Source organism: Corvus hawaiiensis, chromosome 2 (assembly GCF_020740725.1).
Source record: "Corvus hawaiiensis isolate bCorHaw1 chromosome 2, bCorHaw1.pri.cur, whole genome shotgun sequence".
Taxonomy (NCBI): Eukaryota; Metazoa; Chordata; class Aves; order Passeriformes; family Corvidae; genus Corvus; species Corvus hawaiiensis.
The window spans coordinates 29805833-29823016 of NC_063214.1; the positions used below are offsets into that span (position 1 = coordinate 29805833).

Below are 17184 nucleotides of genomic sequence, written 5' to 3' on the forward strand. Positions count from 1 at the left end.
CTGGCAGAGAAGAGAACTAGAACAATACAGGCAATATATAGAATTTGGAGGAGGTGTAAGTCATGAAAGATTGTTTCAACCTGGGCTTTGCATGAAAGAAGAAAAGCTAAAAGACAAAACTAAAATCCTGACAAAACTGCAACATATAGAAGAGAATGTGAAGAACAGTATCTTAACTATAAAATAGAGATGAAATGTATGGAAATAACTGAATTAGGAGACTCATAGTTCCTGATTCAGCAAAATAGATACAGATTTAAGTATGCTCTTAATTCCCACAGAAGCTAAAGCCATGATTAAAATTTTGCCTGTGCTTAAGTGCTTAATTAATCTTATAGTAATCATAGGCTCCTCCTTCAGTTTTCACTGAGACATAGGATTGCTGTATCCTGGGAATTTAAATTGCTCAGTACTTTGAAATACTGCTTTTATTTAAATGTATAAAACCCACAGTTACAAGATACAATTCATCTTTAATGCTTTTCTAACTGTTTTTGCTTGAAGGATCTTAGTAGTACTGGGCATTGATCCAATAAACATGAACATGTTCAAGAGCAGAAGACAGTAAGAGATCCTCCCTAATATTTTCCTTCTCTATTTACCATGTTTAAATAAGCAAAAAATAGCTTATTTTTATTCCCAGCACCCCTGAATTTTTTCATACATACAGTGCAGTAAAAATGTAAAAAAAATTGTTCTTGAAATTTATGCTACCATTTTCCCCTGATAATGACTTTCGGCACAGTAAAATTAACAGATGTTTCTTACCAAAATAACCCAGAACTAAATGTTAAGTGTTTATTCTCTTTTAAAAACACAAACCACTCAACAACCAAATAACTCTAGAGTGTCAAATAAATGTGCTTTATGTACAGTCATGAGGCTCCTATCTGAAGTGAATTAATAATTAACCTCAGGTAAATATATCATGATAGCTTTATAAATGTGTTTCTGAGGATGAGACTAATTATGTACATTGATTGAGTAATATATAATCAATACCCATTTTCCTTTCTAAAAGGATGAATTTAAACCCATTCTGCAACTAAAACTTTGTTGTTATTCTTTTAAAAAAATCAGCATAATAGGCAATAAAGACTGGAGCAAAGGAAAAATGAGAGCAAAGAGAGGAGAAGGATTTTTACCGAAAGCTATATCAAAAACTAAAAATCCCAAATGAGATGAAAATGAGTAGCCAAGAGCAACAAAAGCCAGGTTCTAGACCGTCACCTGGAACTATAGGACTTTGACCCATAGCACGTTATCTGGTATCTTAGAATCATACAGTCATAACTCAGGTCGGAAGGGACCTTCAGGGGTTATCTAGTTCAGCTCCTTGCTCAAAACACCTCATCAGATCAAGTTGATCAGGGCCAAGGGAGTCCTGAACATCTCTACATAGGGAGGTTCTACAACTTCTTTGAGCAGCCTAGTCCAGTGTTTGACCATCCTCATGGTGTATTTCCCCCCCTTCATCTAGAATATGGAATTTACTGTGTTGTAATTTGTGTCTGTTGGCTCTTGTGTCATCACAGTGCTACCTCTGAAAAGAGGCTGGTTCCATTTTCCAGTCCTGTCCTGCAGTCTGGTAGTTGTAAGCAGCAACAAGATCTCCTTTTAGCATTTTCTTCTCTGAGCTGAAAATATCCAGCTCTATCAGCCTCCTCATGCACATCATGGTCTCCAGCCCTGCCTGCTTTGGAGGCATTTTCATTGACTCTGTTCCATTTGCCAATATAGTTCTTGTACTGGAGGGAGCCCCCAAACTAGTGACAGTACTGAGATGAGGTGTTATGGAAGATCATCCCCCTGGCCCTCACATTAATACAGCTCAAGACACTGCTGGCCACCTTTGCTGCAAGGGCACAGTGCTGACACACATCCAAACTGTCCACTAGGACACCCAGGTCCTTTTGCACTTCCAAGCAGCTCCCAGCCTGTACTGTTGCAAGGGGGTATTCCTTCCCAGATGCAAGACCTTGGAACTGCTCTTTTGGAGCTCTCTCTGAGTAGCAGCCCTGCCCTCCAGCTGAATTCAGCTTTCGAAATGCAACAAAAGAATGTAAAATCTAGAGAGCTACGGTGGGAAAGAAGCCCAGCGCTCAGAAGCTTCTCGAGGGAAATGAGAGAACCAGATGGAGATGATAGTTTCAGTTACCTCTAGAAGTTACTCACAATGGGAAGGAAATATTACAGAAATGCTTAGTTGGCTAAACATTCTTCTGTCAGCACTAAGGAGCTGGTTTGGTCTTCTGTCTTACTATATTGAAAAAAACAGTATTTGTGCTGATTTCATAAGAGGTGTTGGCAACTTGCCTTATGAGATTGGTATCATATGTTATTATATTTGTATTTGCTTCCCACAGCATTTTAATTTTGTATGTTTTGATTTGATGACAGTGACAGTTCTAAGTCGCAAACTAAAATGGAGCTTTTCTTACACAATTTTTCGCCCCAGAGGAGCTGCCTGGGAACTCTCACAGACCAAAATATGCAGTACTCTGCAGCTGGTGTACCTAAACTCATTTTGTGCTGGAATCTTCTCAGAAGGAAGATTCTGAAAGCCATAGTGACCATCTGAATTTATCTAATTCTTCAGATTGTTCTATTGCATGAAAACCGTGTTTTAAGACAAGCCTTTCAAACAGTTGCATTGCTAATCCTTTGTCTCTGTAGATTCTATAATATCTGTGAGTCTTTTAAGGTGTATTACCTTCAATAGTTTGTAATTGCTTCTGTCAGGATGGTGGTGTTCCCTCTGCAAAATATGTAAGCTAGGGTCTGTCACAAAAACTGTTTGTGGTCAGGGAATGTAGCTTTGGGATAAACTTCCAAGATAGATTAGGCAAATTTGGCCTCTGGCTGCTCTTAGGAATTCTGCAAGTTTTCACACTGCATTTAGAAATCAACCATTTCACAGATTCAGATGCTCCTTTTTTACATGCACAAATAAGAACATTTAGAATAGTCAAATCAAGTTAACAAAATACCTTGACAACAGAACATAACGCAGGAGGAAACCTCTGTCAGGTCCACCAGAGACTGTTACTGAATTCCGTGTAGGATGTTCAGATGCTCCTCTTAATGAACAGCACTACTAAACCACAAACTATTCAAGGAGTGATTTTTCCAGTTCACAACAAATACCACTAATGATTGGTGATCTTAGGAATGTGGTCTCTGTAGTACAGAAAGGATGTTATTGTAGTGATATAACTGCTTCATGTGACCTATGGCATGAACTTCTGTGTCTGGTGAATGGAAGACAAAGGAATGTATGTAAATTGTTTTTAATTCACCTTCCATTATGTGTTGTGAGATGCCTTGGTGACTATTACATCTTACAAGATGACTTAAAACAGACTCATCTGTGATTTCCTTCCATTGACTTTGCTTTCATTGGGATCTCTTCCCATGTCATTAAATGGTTTCAAAAGGGGAAAAATATGAAATGTTCTAACATCCTCACATTTATCATTCCCTGATTATACAAGAAGCCACCTCCTAGGAGCTGTCGCACAAGTATGGGCCAAACAAATAAAATATGTGCAACAGAATTTTGCTGTCTTTAGTCTGAGCAACCAAATCTATTCTGGAATCTTCTGTGATGTGGCACAAGTGGTATGGATGATATGCTCAAGGAAGGAGAGCCTTTGTGTTTCTTTGTGAACAGGCTGTAATAGACCTTATACAAAGCCCTTAATAAGCTGTAAGCATATCCTTGGACATAGTTCTGTTTTCAGCATCTTAATAAGGAATAGTAATGGTAAAACAATTACTAAACATAATCTAAATACTTCTTCAAGTGGACTGCCTAAGACTGACTCCTGAGATGGTTTTCCTGCCATTTTGGTGGGGCCAGCACTGGGCACTCCTGCTGTTCCATAGAGCTGTTTGAGAGAAGTAACAATTTCTTCCTTAAGACATGTTTTACAGTGCAACCACTGGATCTGGATGCCACCAGGGGCTGACTTGCAACAGCCCTTCCACAGCAGAAAGGATGAACCATGAGGCCTATACTGGCTGAGAGGCTGATCTTGGGAAGCTGTGCTGTCCCAAGTCCCTTCTGCTTTGCGGTGAGAGACAGTGTGCTCAGTGGAGTGCTGAGTAGGTTTCAATCATGAAGCTGAGAGAAATGTGAAATGATGTCTGTGTAGGTGTGGTTCCCACCCTTCCTCTTCACCCTTAAACCTTGCTGGGAGGAATCTGGGTGGTGACTGCAGCTGTGGAAGCATGAACATGAGATTTTATCACCATTTGAAAATTACATTCATCTATCACTGAAAAACACTTAACAAAGTGCTCTTTCCATAATGATGGTACTAGAAAGATGATTCTTTTATCCTACCAGTGCTTAATGACTTGAGAGTTACCTCTTCCCCCCCCCCCCCCCCCCCCCCAAGTATTTATTTCTCAAGGGTGACTTCAGCCTTTAGGGCAAGCTCTCCGATCACACACTGTGCGTGCTCAAAAGCTGAGGACAAGGACTAAAGCTGCAATGGCTTGAGACCCCATAGCCAAGCCCTCCCACATCTAGAGCTGCATTCACATTGTGTGTGGTGCTCTATGACACCAGATTATCCTCTTCTATTAACAACATTAATACTCGTGTTTCCAAGGACTTTTGTTTGGGTTTTTCCCAGAAATTTTGCCTCAATCTCTACTTTGGGGAAAAAAAGACACAAAACCCCCTGAAATATTCCTAGCCAGCTCGCAGAGGAGGACGGAGGCGAACTAGAGCGGGAATTCAGGGGCTGTCTACTGAGGACTCGGTTTGGGGCCGTGAGCCCCGCGCAGGCCGCCCGGGAGGGCGCGGCTCGGGGCGGGGAGCGGAGGGGGCCCCACGCTCGGCGGGGCCGCGCCGGAGCCGCTGCCGCTGCCCGGGCTCGGCGGCGCCGGGGGCCGGCCGGCCGCGGCGGAGGGGGCGGCAGGAAGCGGGGCGGCCCCGCCGCGCCCCCGGAAGCGGTTGGGCGGCTGCGGGGGACGGGCGGGCTGGCGGGCGCGCAGGGCTCAGACGCGGCCCGGCGCGGCCGCCCCGCTGCCCGCGATGCCCTGGGACCGCCGGGCGCGCCGGCCACGCCGCGGGGCATGGTGAGTCCGGGGCGGCCGCTCCCCGCGGGGACCCGGCGGGCGGCCTCGCTGCTCCGCCCCAGCCTCTTCCTCCTCCTCCTGCTGCTGCTGCTGTTGCGGGGCACCGAGGCGCAGAAAGGTGGGTGCGGGAGCGGCGGCGGCGGGCGAGCCCCGTAGCCCCGGCGGCCGCGGGTGGGAAACCAACCCTCCGGGGCTCTGCTGCTGGGAGGGGGAGCCCCTCGGCATGTGGCCCCACACGTCGAACCTGCCCTCTTGCTGGCCAACAAAGAGCGAGAGAAGAGCCCCGTTTTGAAGAAAAAATAACGAACAAAACTAAACAGCAACCTTTTTTCCTCCCCGCTCCCGCACTCCCCGGGGAGGCGGCGGCGGGAGGGCTTCTCCCGGCAGGGGCGCGACCGGGGCTCGGCAGGGAGCCGGGGCTGTGGAGGCAGCTCGGGGCACAGGGGCAGGGCAGGGCGTGTGTGGGGTTTGGTTTGCCCCATCTGCGGGTGACCCCCTCTTGTAGGCTGTGAGCCAGGAGGCGGATAAAGGGGAGATTCTGCTAATTGTGAAAATAAACTTACGCTCGCCCCAGAGTATGCAGAAGTGTATATAGGGGTGAGAGTTCTGAACGTGTGACAGACTTGAGTAGGCGTTGTTGGATTTCTGGGTTGTTTGGGTTTTCTTGTTTAGAGAAATCGACGAGATTTCTTCTCGGGTGGAATTAGTGATCAAGTTTTAGCACTGTGAAAATTACGAGGCACAGCTTGGTCACTTCATGGCAGAAGATCAGAGGATGCCACTGTGACTGTCACTTTGATCATGCGCTTGGGACAAAGTGGTGGGAGTGTTTTGACAGCATCTTGAAACTCACTTCTGGGATTGGGAAGGGATTGAGAAGATTAATTTAGTGGTTTTCAATGCCATTTGCTTCTTGCGCTGGTCTTGCATCGTTTCAGAAACTGATCTCCTCAGAAACTGTTCTAAGTTGTCACGTAACTTTCTGGTTTTTTCCATCTCAGAGATGGAAATACTGTTGAATTTCAGAAATGCTATATTTAAATACACAAAGGGAACAGGAACTATATGCACGCTACTGTTGTTGCATATAAATTAAATATTTAAATAATTAAAATTAATTAATTGAATGGAAAAAGTTCAGCAGTGTGTCCATAGACCAAGCTAGTTGTGTGGACATATCTTTTCCTAGTATTTCCAGCTAATTTCATTTAAGTATGTTCCTATACGCACACAAAACTATTACTAATAAGCATTTGACACACCTGGTTTTGTTTTATTGTAATTTATACTGGAGGAGGAGAAGGCCCATTTGCGTTTGAGAGGAAATTGGGCTATTTTAACATTTAGTCTTTGGAAGGTTGCTGCTGGGTGAGGCAGGTAGCAGCAAGGTGTTAGTTCATGCTGTAGGAGCGTCACACTTGTGCTGACCCGACACTTGTCCGACCTTTTGGTGAGCAGACTGAGTTTGTTATTCTAGGAGAGAACTGAAATAACTGGGGGGGGTAGAGAAGAGTCATAATTTACCTCTAGATGACTGAGTCGAATTGGCTCTCCGAGTAGTCAGGGATGTGTTAGAGGGGGCGGGACCATGCAACAAGAAGTGGCGCTGCAAGGACAGCAGGCTTTTAGGAATGAGTGAAACTTTGTCTTTCTGTACTTCGAGAAACTACTGAAGAGCTCCTAAGCCGCATTTCAATTTGCAGTGTTTCTCTAGTTAATGCTTAAAGTTTGCTCAGAAGTCTCACTTTTGAGCAAGAGGGGAACCTCTTTACTGACAAGCTTCATTTTATTTGCCAACAAAAAGGAGAGCTTCTTTTAAAGTGAGAGGCTCTGGTGTTGTTGAATACAATGTTTCAGTATGAGAAACTGCTAGAGCTTCTAAGAAGAGTTCTGCTAGTGAGGGACTGTTTCCTTGCCAAAATATTTTCATTTATCTTACTCCAGAGAAGGTTGGGGAGCCCATATCCTGTATCTCTAAATGCTGGCATAATTCTAATTTGGTGAGTAGTCCCATACAGAAATGAAGCTGTTCTTGATTGGTCAGCACAAAGCTATTACTCAATTAGGGCATTAAATATGTGAACAGGCTTTTAAGAGAAGATCTTAATTGACAATGAAAGCCAAGACTTGGGAATTCCACAATTAAGGTTGCTTTTAAGCTCTTTTATAAAAGTACAGTGAGTAGGAACCTAGCCTCATTCATTATGTTAGAGAGGCTGGTCCTCTCTCAGTAAGCAATTGTTCATTTTCTTTTCTACTGTTCATTCAGCAGCTCTAAGCCTCACATACAACATGTTGTTTAAATCTTTTTCTGAAGATAGTGTTTTCATTTCTCACATGCTTTTCTTTAGAGCACCTTCCTGGTACGAACTGATTTAAAAAGAGCATTATTTTGGTCAGTGTGAAGCTTGTTTTTAATATTGGGTCAGATGTTGTTATCCTCTCCTTCCAGACAGCAGCAAACTGAGAAATGAAAATTGCAGGTATTTCAGTGGTGAATACGTCTTTCACTTAGTAGCCCACTGTATTATCTTGTAGGAATCATGTGGGATTCTTTTCAGTCTGTCATATTTCAAATCATTCTGTTTATGTAGTTCAGAATTCCTCGGTCAAGGGCTTGAACTTGAGTGTGTTGCCGTCTTGGAAAATTATGAGCATTTTTTTTTAGCTCAAACACCTTCAGAAGTGCCCTGTGCTGCATTTCATAATCTTGTGCCTTGGTCCGGCCGATGGCTGCGCAAGTCAGCTCTTGTGATTTTTGAAACAGTTCTGTAGTGATTCTAGCTCCTGGTTGCAAGGAAAGTGATATTTGAAAAATACGTCTTTTTTTGTTTTTCATGTAATTAGGCAGGTGTGAATGAAAGCAAGCCAGCACCATGTAAGTTTCCTGCTCTTTGTGGATTGCATTTTGAGAAACAGTGCTCTTAGCAGATGTTTAAGTGTTAACATAAATTTGGTATGGTCTGTTCATTAGCTAAGTTTAACCTCTTTTTTTTTTTTTTTTTAATTTAGAAAAACACAGCTACAGGAGCAATGGTTGCTTAGCTTTCATCCAAGCAGAAGTTGAATAATGTGTCCGTAATTCTGAAATAATGAAGCTTGTAGGGTCTGTAGAGCAAGAACTTTGTTATCACACATGTAGTTTGGTAGCCATCTGTTGGGATTCCTAGTGGATACCAATGTACCTGTAAAAGTGGAAAAAAGTGCTCAAAGTTAAAAGTAACCTTTTATTCTGAAACTGATTCCCCAGTGACTTGAAACAGATTTGTTTGCAGTCTTCTATTTTAAAAAACTATTGCTGGATGCTTGTTTTTGAATGTGATTCCCACATTTTGTTCTAAAGAAATAGCGGCTCATGAGGATGTTGTTATATGCTCAAACCTCACTGAAGAAAGTGCAAAAAAGTGATTCACCACTGTAGTTGACAAATGTTTGCTCTGGTGTAGCAGAGAAAATTAACTTCTGAATGTCTTGTACTGAGTTGCCATCATCTGAAGAGTGAAGTGAAAGAACTAATGGCTCTGTGCACATTGAGCCTCATGAAATGGTTTTCTGTGGCCTTGTGTTTTGGGACTCAGCTGCAGTATTTGTGGATCATTTGTGTGTTCCCTGCTTCTCTTCAGTTCCTCGGTGTGCTCTCCTCTCCGCAGCGCTCCTGGTGTCACCTCTGCTGGTCCCTCCTGCAGGGCAGTAGACAGTGGTGGCTCTGGCTGTGGCCAGTCCAGAATGGGGCATGTGCTGATCCGTCAGCCGAAGTTTGGGGAGAAGGAATCAGGCAAAGAGAAGATGGCTCTAGCTACATATCCATCATCTGTGCAAGAGACTGCAGCTTATCCCTCAGGGTCCTGGAAGAGATGATTTCCTTCTAGAACAGGGGACTGACAAGGGTTCCAGCTGCCAGGGTAGCCCATTGCAGGTGTGTCTTTTCCTGCTGCAGAGAGCTCTGTGCACGTGAATACAAAGCACTACCACAGAGCCATCTGTCACATGAGCAATTGCCATGTGCTGCCTTGCACACAGTGCTGTTTGCTATTCTTGCTAAATTAGATTGGGTGGTGTCTCACTGCCTTTTGTATTCCTCCTCCTTGGCTGGGCTCTTCTGGGAGGGAGTCACAGCCAAAACCACGAGGAATTATTTTGATTAAAAAGACCCTCAGATCTTTGCATGAGGGATTTATTGTCCCTCAAATTAACATCAGATTAAGTGTTTTATGATGAGGAGGGCAATGCTCTAATGAACTGTTTTGCTTTTTTAATGGGACAGTTTTACTTAAGAGTTCAGAGTGTTTTGAAGATGCAATTGTGCAGCTTGAGGATTCAGGGATTGGTACCATTTAGGCAGGATTGCTGAGGCAAATCCCTTTCCATCCCTGTGTTGAGAAGCATGGAAGAATTTTTCAAGACCAGGGCTTAAAGTTAGGGTAGGCTTATTTAGGTTTTCTGATGCTCTTTTTAACTTCCCAGTATTGCACCTTGAAGATAGATTTAGAGAGGAGAACAATGCCATAAAGAATTTCGAGGAGGAGTGCTGTTCCTGAAGGGAAGTGAGCTGGTATTGGAAGTATAGACCTAAAAAGAGTGAATATTCTTTGCTTTTGAAAACCAGAACCTCAGTAACATTATTTCTCCTCCTCTATTTAATGAGCCTTATTTGAAGCGGGTATGTGGATCTGGTGGGCAAAAGGTACATCCATGTGTTCTGCAGAACATCCTTCCTGGGAGGTTGCCTTGCAGTACTGGCTTGGTTTAGTCCAGCTCATTTGGGAGCCTTTTGCGGTTGTGCTAGCCTAGTCCATTCCTGTAAAGAATGCAGGAATCACCCTTTTGTGTAAATACTCTTTGGAGCTCTCATAAGAATGTACTGCATTTTGTATTTAAGCAGTACAATGCATATTGGTTTTATATATATATATGTCTGTGTCTGTGTGGCTATAAAAATCAAGCATCTGAGCTAGTGTTAAAAAGGCAATGTAAATGTTCTTTCAGAAGCTTGTATGCTGTTACTGTGTGCATCTCAAGCCAGTGACCTTCCAGCATGTTAGTGCAGTCTTTAGGAAAATTATTGTCCTGCTACTGAATGGGGATGTTCAGCTTTCAAGACTTTCAGGAATGTTTTCTTATGTTATTCATGTAAGAGAAAAATAATCCGTCTCCTTTTTCTGCAGTTCTGCCAACTTGCTTTATGCTGTGAGAAATGATGCATTAGGATTTTAATGTGATCACTGCTGCTCTATGTAGTTTCAGTCATCAGCTGGTTAAAGGCTGCCTTGAATGCATCAGCTCTCATAGCTCAGATAGTCATCAGTTCAAATGCAATCCTTGTTGGAATTGCTGCTCAGTGTATTGCGAAGTGTTTCTATATTGGCAATTTTATCCATATTTTGAAAGGTTTTAAAAAAAAAACGTTGCTTGTCACTCCCACTTTTATAACTGCACCCTGTGCTTTGGGGAAAGCACTTAGGATTATCTGGAATTTGTTTTGTAGTCAAAGAATTTCCTTCTCCTCTTACATTTTCTGATAAGAGTTGCTTTTAGATTAATTTCTCTAAAATAACATGGAATATCCGTGGTACTTCTATTTAAAATAGTGTAGTTGAAACCATGATCCAAGCATAGAGTGTGGATTTGTTACTAAACTGAAGTGAGGGGAGGTGGAGAGGGAGCAGGAGTAGGATTAATGTAGAAGCCCATGTGGTAACCTGCACTAAGATAGGATCTATAAAATTTTCAGTGCTGGGGTTTTTTTTATACAGAGTGGTAGGTCGTTATCTGTGAAGCTTGTTCATTAATGCAGCAAGACTGAAACACCAGATTTTGCTAAGCTATGTCCTTTGCCATCCATTACTGGAGGCAAACAGCTTGAGCTGTGTTATTCATATTCTGTTTGAGCTTGTTGCTTTATAACTGAACATTTTATGTTACTTGAAACAAAAATTATACTTGAAAATCTGATAGTGACTTGACATTTGGACCACAGAATAACACTGATTTTGAAAATGGCTTCTGGTTAAGGAATTTTTTGTCTAGTGCCTGAAACACCCCCCCCTACCCCCCACAAAACCACCAGCCCTGGCATGGGTAAGAAGCATTTAACTGATGCTTTCTTTTCAGGCATGTAATTTCTGGTGCTTCCCTGCATGACCACTTAGTTTCCCTTGGTGAAGAGTTGCAAGAGGATAACATATATTTATGGTTGCTGAACTCTTTAAAAATGAAATTAAAGCAGATAGTTAATACTTGTTTAGCTATCTCAGTATTTCAATCAGTTGGATTGTGGAACTGTAGCACAGTCATTTGGTACTGCTTATGGCATTTGGATGCTTCCTGTTGGCATTTCTTACAAAATCTGTGTTTGCAGTTGTCACTTCTGTTTGGTTATATTCTTTTTTTCTCTGCAAATACCAAAATAAAAATAATTTTCAGTGAGTTAGCAGTCTGCAAGATTTAGACCAGCTCAGCTGGTGGATACTGAAGCTCAGAAATTAGTTATCTTCTTGATTTTGGTGAGATTAGTTGCATCCTGAAAAATCAAGCATGTAAGTGTTTATCTTTGCAGTAAGTGGCAACTCATACTTCTAAATATTTTGTTGCAAGTTTGCAGTGAGACTGTGATTTGAATTGACCTCTCTAGCTACAACACAGTGGGAATATGCTTGCAGTAGCAATATGAAATACAAGTCCATGAACCATTAGAAGTGCAAGTATTCTTAGCAGCTATTGGCAATTGCTTCTAAAAAAGTACATCCTTTTGAAGCAAAAGGAGTCCTGGAAGCAGAATATGTATAAATGGGGACTGACTATGTACATGTCAGCCGTGCTTGCTTTTAATGTTTGCTGACGTGAGGAGGATGTTTTGGCCTCTTCACTGGTCTCTGTACTAGAGGTCTCTGTACAATGTCTTGTGCATTGTGACTCAGGTAATCACTGTTTTCCTACAGTTACTTGACTCCTGATGTTACTTTCCTACAGTTACTTGACTCTGTTCTCAGTATATTACTGAAAATACTAACTTTTGTCCTGTTAGTAGAAATTGCATGCCCCTGGTTTTTGAGTGGTGTCACAGCTAGGAGGTCCCAGTTCTGCACCACGGCTGCGATAGCATACATTACTATCACATTAGTAAATGTTGGTGTGGAAGCTGAACCAAGTTTGTGAACTCACTTGTGTCATTTTTGGCAGTACCAGTAGGTGTGCTTTTAAGAATGTCTTAGAAACAGATGGGGTGGGGGGTTGTTTTTGTATTTTGTTTATTTGTTTCCTTCTCCGAGTGTTTAAAGCATGCTTGCTTTAATAGAAATAGTTTTAAAGTCTCTTTCTCGAGATGCCTTTCCTCACGTCTGAAAGCTTTCTGGAAAGAAATTTAATGCAACATCCTGAATTCCCCTTAGTTAGAATAGTGACTAGCCAACTCTAAGTAGTCAAGGTGTACAAGAAATCATACTTAAAAAGGCCCTTCTGGTCTTCAGTACTCTATGAATCCATCATTCTTTAAAATTACTTATGAATTAAGATCAAACAGGTTCAAACTTGCTGCTTTTTTTTCTTTATGAGAGAGAGACTCTGGAAGTTTTTTATTTGTGTAATTTTTCTATGTTTCTCTTTTTTTTTTTTTTTTTTTTTTTTAGGAAATATTTCTCTGACATTTTCTTTATGCCAGAGTTTGTCTTTCATTGGCAAGACTGTATTAGAGTGGTTTTGTTAATTGTAGTATTAAGGAAAAAACCAAACAGCTATTTCAAGATTTTTTGTTGTTGTTGTTCTGTGTAGGTATCTTTGTTAACATTTTTTCATTGTTCAGTAAAAGTTTTAAGTCAGTGTAGTACATTTTAACGTTCTTCATGATGTGAAAGCTTAATTCAGCTAATCACAGGATACCACCTTATTAACCTTATTGCAGAGATCACACATCATTTATGTACTGAAAAATGAAAATAAAATCAATGGTCAGATCATCTATGTACTTTATTAAACACTTCTCTTCCCACTTTATATCTTCCCTTGTTAATCCTCCCTCTAAATCTTCCTCCTAGATTTTTGAAGTTTTCCAAATTTACTTTTAGCTCAAGGAAGAAGTTTTGTTATCTAGGATTGGAATATTATCCATCAGAATGACAATCCTTGCCAGCAGCTCATCTTTGGATTGTCAGTCTTGCTGGAATTTGATGGATTGTGCATGAGGTCACATGGATGCTCTTTTCAAATTTTTTTCCCTACAATGGCTTTTCTGATAGACCCATTTCTTAAAAAAAAAACCCTCTGATTTTCTTAGTTCTTTAATTGAAGTGCTGTCAGAGGTAATAATTTGATACATCCTTGATGGATACTGTTAATGGTGGAAAAGGGAACTTTAAAAGCTTGGCATGCTTCTGAAAATGGTTGAGAGCAGATGATTCTTCTGTCATGGTTTCTAAAATTGATGATGGTGTAAAAGCTTCCCAGGGTGATGCTGTCAGTCATATCACACTGTTTATTATGACCTCTTAATTGCAAATTCTTGAAGTAGAAGTAGTAGCTCTTTCAGTGCCCAGTTGCAGCTTTGGATGTTGAAGGATAACACTGAACTGGTTGTGCCACAGTTCTCTTTAGTTTCACCCCAATATAAAATTAAAAATGCAAAAATGGGGTGTGTAAAATGTAAAATGGCAAGACAAGCCACTTGTATAGCTACTTGCATGTAAACATGGGGTTTTTTTCTGGAGAGAAGCCCCACAAGAATGAGGCCGGTGAAAGATCCTCAACGTCTTGAGTGGAAAGATGAATTACAGTGGTGCAATTTTGCTTGGTTACTCCTCAGAGTTCAGAGCTTTTGCCTCTGAAAGGGTTGTTCACCGCAGAGATGCAGCCTGTATGCTGAGTGTGTTGTGCATGAATGTTGGCCTGCAGGTTCCACACAGGGTTTCTTAGCTGGCAGCCGCTGCATCTTTAGCAGGACTGTGGCCAGTTAAAGACCACATCTGGTTATTTTAACTTTGCTCCAGAATGGTTAAGATGTGGAGAAAGATGTCTTGCCTTGTTCAGTGTGGTGGAAAGAAGCCTTAAGTACTAAATTTTTCTTTTGCAAATCTGTGAGTTTTGTGATAAACCAAGAGGCCCTAAACCACATTATCTGTTAAATTCTATTTTTATGCAATTGTCTACAGGTGTCAAGGTACATCTCATTATCACAAGAGTAGAAAGAGGAATGCATTAAATTGAATGCTTTTGAACACTTGTGTACACAGGCTAGTGATGATCAGTTTTTGTCTTTTTCCTAAGTATATTTGAAAATTTCAAATAAAGCATTTGCATTACTTTATATCTTCATTTTTTAAATGATGTTTTCAAGTTCTCCAGTCCTCTTACACAAAACATCATTTTCTTCCTGCTACAAAGAAGATACAGCCAAGGTCATGGGCAAGCTTAAAGTTCACAGATAGTTTCTACTGAAGCTTCACACACTGACTTCCTACATGCTCTTGCTGTACTTTTAATGATAAATTTAGCACTTAAAAAATGGTGGCTCAAACGTTTAAATTTACTGTCATCTTCCTAGTTAATAATATTGTTATTCAGTAATACATAATATTTATTTTATTGATTGTTTTTATAGAGGGTCAAAAGTGTGAAAACATCTTTGTTTTAAGGGAATATCTACATGGCAAAATTAGGCATGAAATGCCTTTTAGAACAGATTGTGTATTAAACTTTATGATGCTAGAATGAAGCCAAGTTGTTCAAAATGGGGAAACTCCAAACAGTCCCCGTGGTAATTTTGAAATTAGATTAGAAAATGATTGTTAGAAGTCAAGATGATGGTGTGTGCCACCTACACTGGGAGAAGGAACTGCTGGTGCAGAGATGTAGAGTGGGACTGTTTCATCAGCTGGATGACAGACTTTCAAGAGGGTTAGAAATATGCTTAAAGTCTCTTCTTGGTGCAGCTGTGGGGTGCAAATAATGACAAGTGTGTTTTGAGGTTTTCTTTTTGAAAGCATCCACACTTGGTTTGGCTTTTTTTTTCAGGTACCCAAACCATGAGCTTCCTCCCTGCCAGCTTCTGTCGACTCCATGGTACCAAAAATTATTCTTACCTGTGACAGCTGCTGCCTCCTCCCTGTCCCTACCATGCATCCTCTGCATTGTTCAGACTCCTGTGGCTGGTGGGCCATACCCATCCCTCACCCAGCAGAAGGCAGCTGGGATAGGAACCTGGGCACAGAACTGTGGTGCAGCCCAGCAGGGGTACAGTGAGCGCTGGCAGTGGATGGGGCAGGGAAGGGACAGCTGCTCATGAAAGGCAAGATCCATGGTGCTGCCACCATGGATCTGCAGTTCAGCGTGTGCAGTCTCATGTATGAACTGGAAATGGAAGGGAGAAAATGTTGAGTGTAGTGTTAATTTAGTGTGTGAATTATTGGTATGATTGGAGAACTTTTTGCCTCTTAGTTGACATATGCGAGGCTTGTGAAATTTCATGGGGTCCTAGTGTGGTGAAGAGTTTGAAGAACTTTTCAGGAGGTTTGCAGCTCATTCTGACCGTGACTATTGCTTATTCTTGTAGTGTTTTGCATGACCATCTGTGTGTTATTTTTCATTTATTCATCATCTGTGTTTCTGCTGTGTAGCGCTTAAAGCACTGAAGCACAACAGTGTTTATTTTTAAGAAAGTGTTGGTGCAGACTGCAAAGTAAATGCTGTGTCTTGGGAAGTGGGCAAGCTGCGTGTGCGAGCCAAACAAAGACATACAACATGAGCTGTCACTGTGAGTCAGCCTGGGCAGCAGATCAGAAGGGCTTCTGCATTATGTACCATTGAGCACAGAGTCCTTGTGTAAATCACTTTTCACCATGCCTAGCCTGTCTTCATAGGCTCCTTTTGCCAGCATACTATATAAGCAAGTCAAAACTGTTCCTGAGGATTCATATAGTTTCCCTGACATCAGTAAGTAAAAGCTTTGCAGCAGTCTTACACAGCTGATCTTTCTTCTGTTCTTTTGAAGTAGTCAGTCCAGTTAGTACACGGCAGCAGAGGAACACATCTTACCTGCTCTAACAACTTAATAATTTTAGATAATTTATTTTAAGATGTTATCATATTCTGGATGCTCAATTTAGGATTCCTAAGTGTTACTCTTTTGTGTAAAATTCAGGGGCTGAAAGCTAAGACTGGAGTTCCAGAGATACAATTATAAACCTGCATGTACAGATAAAAATAATAAAGTGCTAATTATCACTAGCCCAGCATGTGACCAGTGTTGTAAATGAAAACAGTAAAATTTTGTTGTAATGGCATATTAAATTTTGTACTTTTGCTGTAAGAACAAGAATCAGCCTCTGTCTCCTCTCACCCTCTCCTGTCACCCCACTGAGCTGCCAACATCTTGAAAAGCAAATGCTTACTGTACTCTTGTCCTGTTCCTGTCTTTGTTAAACCTCAGCCCATAACTTCATTAACTGCTAAGGGTGCCCCACAGCAGGTAAATCAATCCAAGCTGAGGCAGCCATAATCCCACCTGTCCTCCATTCCTTGCCCTGCCACTGGCAGTGGCGCCAAGAGCTGCCTCAGAAGGGTGGGTTGGTGAAACCCAGCGCTGTGTGGTGGCAGTGGGTCAGGCACTCTCTGTAGCCAGCTTGGTTCCTCAAGCCAGTGCACTACTCCTGTGTGACTGCTCTTCCCAGGATTGGGATGGTTTCTGCCTCTCTGGTTGGCATTCAAGGTTGTTTAAAATGCAAGCACAGGTTGGCAGTGCTGGTGAAATAAGCAGTTGCTGGTGTTTCCCTTCTCTCACACTGTCTTATCCCTCTGTCGAGGAAGGTGCTGCTGCATGTGCATACTCAAATAAGTTAGGGGGTTGCTCTAGGTTAAACCTAGCAGCTGTTTTTATGCCAAATCCCTGCTCTGGTTGGCCATGTGGCTGCATAAGTGTTTGCCTCCAGTACCAGGAAGGGTGTGAGAACATGTGGCCAAAAGGGAGAGGCAGACAAGGCTTGCTTTTGTGTGTGGCTGTGCTAATTTAAAGTGCCTTCAAGTGTTTATTGACCTGTGACCTCACTTGTGGCAGTGTGGGGTATTTTATGTTGTGAAACGTCTGTAGTGGGATGAAATGCCCAAACC

The 17184-nt window shown here is 41.8% G+C and overlaps 1 protein-coding gene across 1 annotated transcript in view; it reads left to right on the top strand.

Moving 5' to 3' along the window:
• The first annotated feature begins 5056 nt into the window (after positions 1 to 5056).
• The window catches only part of DCBLD2 (discoidin, CUB and LCCL domain containing 2), a 40477-nt gene continuing 28349 nt past the window's right edge, over positions 5057 to 17184 (top strand). The window contains exon 1 of the mRNA XM_048294035.1: positions 5057 to 5209. Within this exon, the coding sequence (XP_048149992.1) occupies positions 5089 to 5209 (121 nt within the window). The 5' untranslated portion in view covers positions 5057 to 5088. The remainder of the gene's footprint in view (positions 5210 to 17184) is intronic.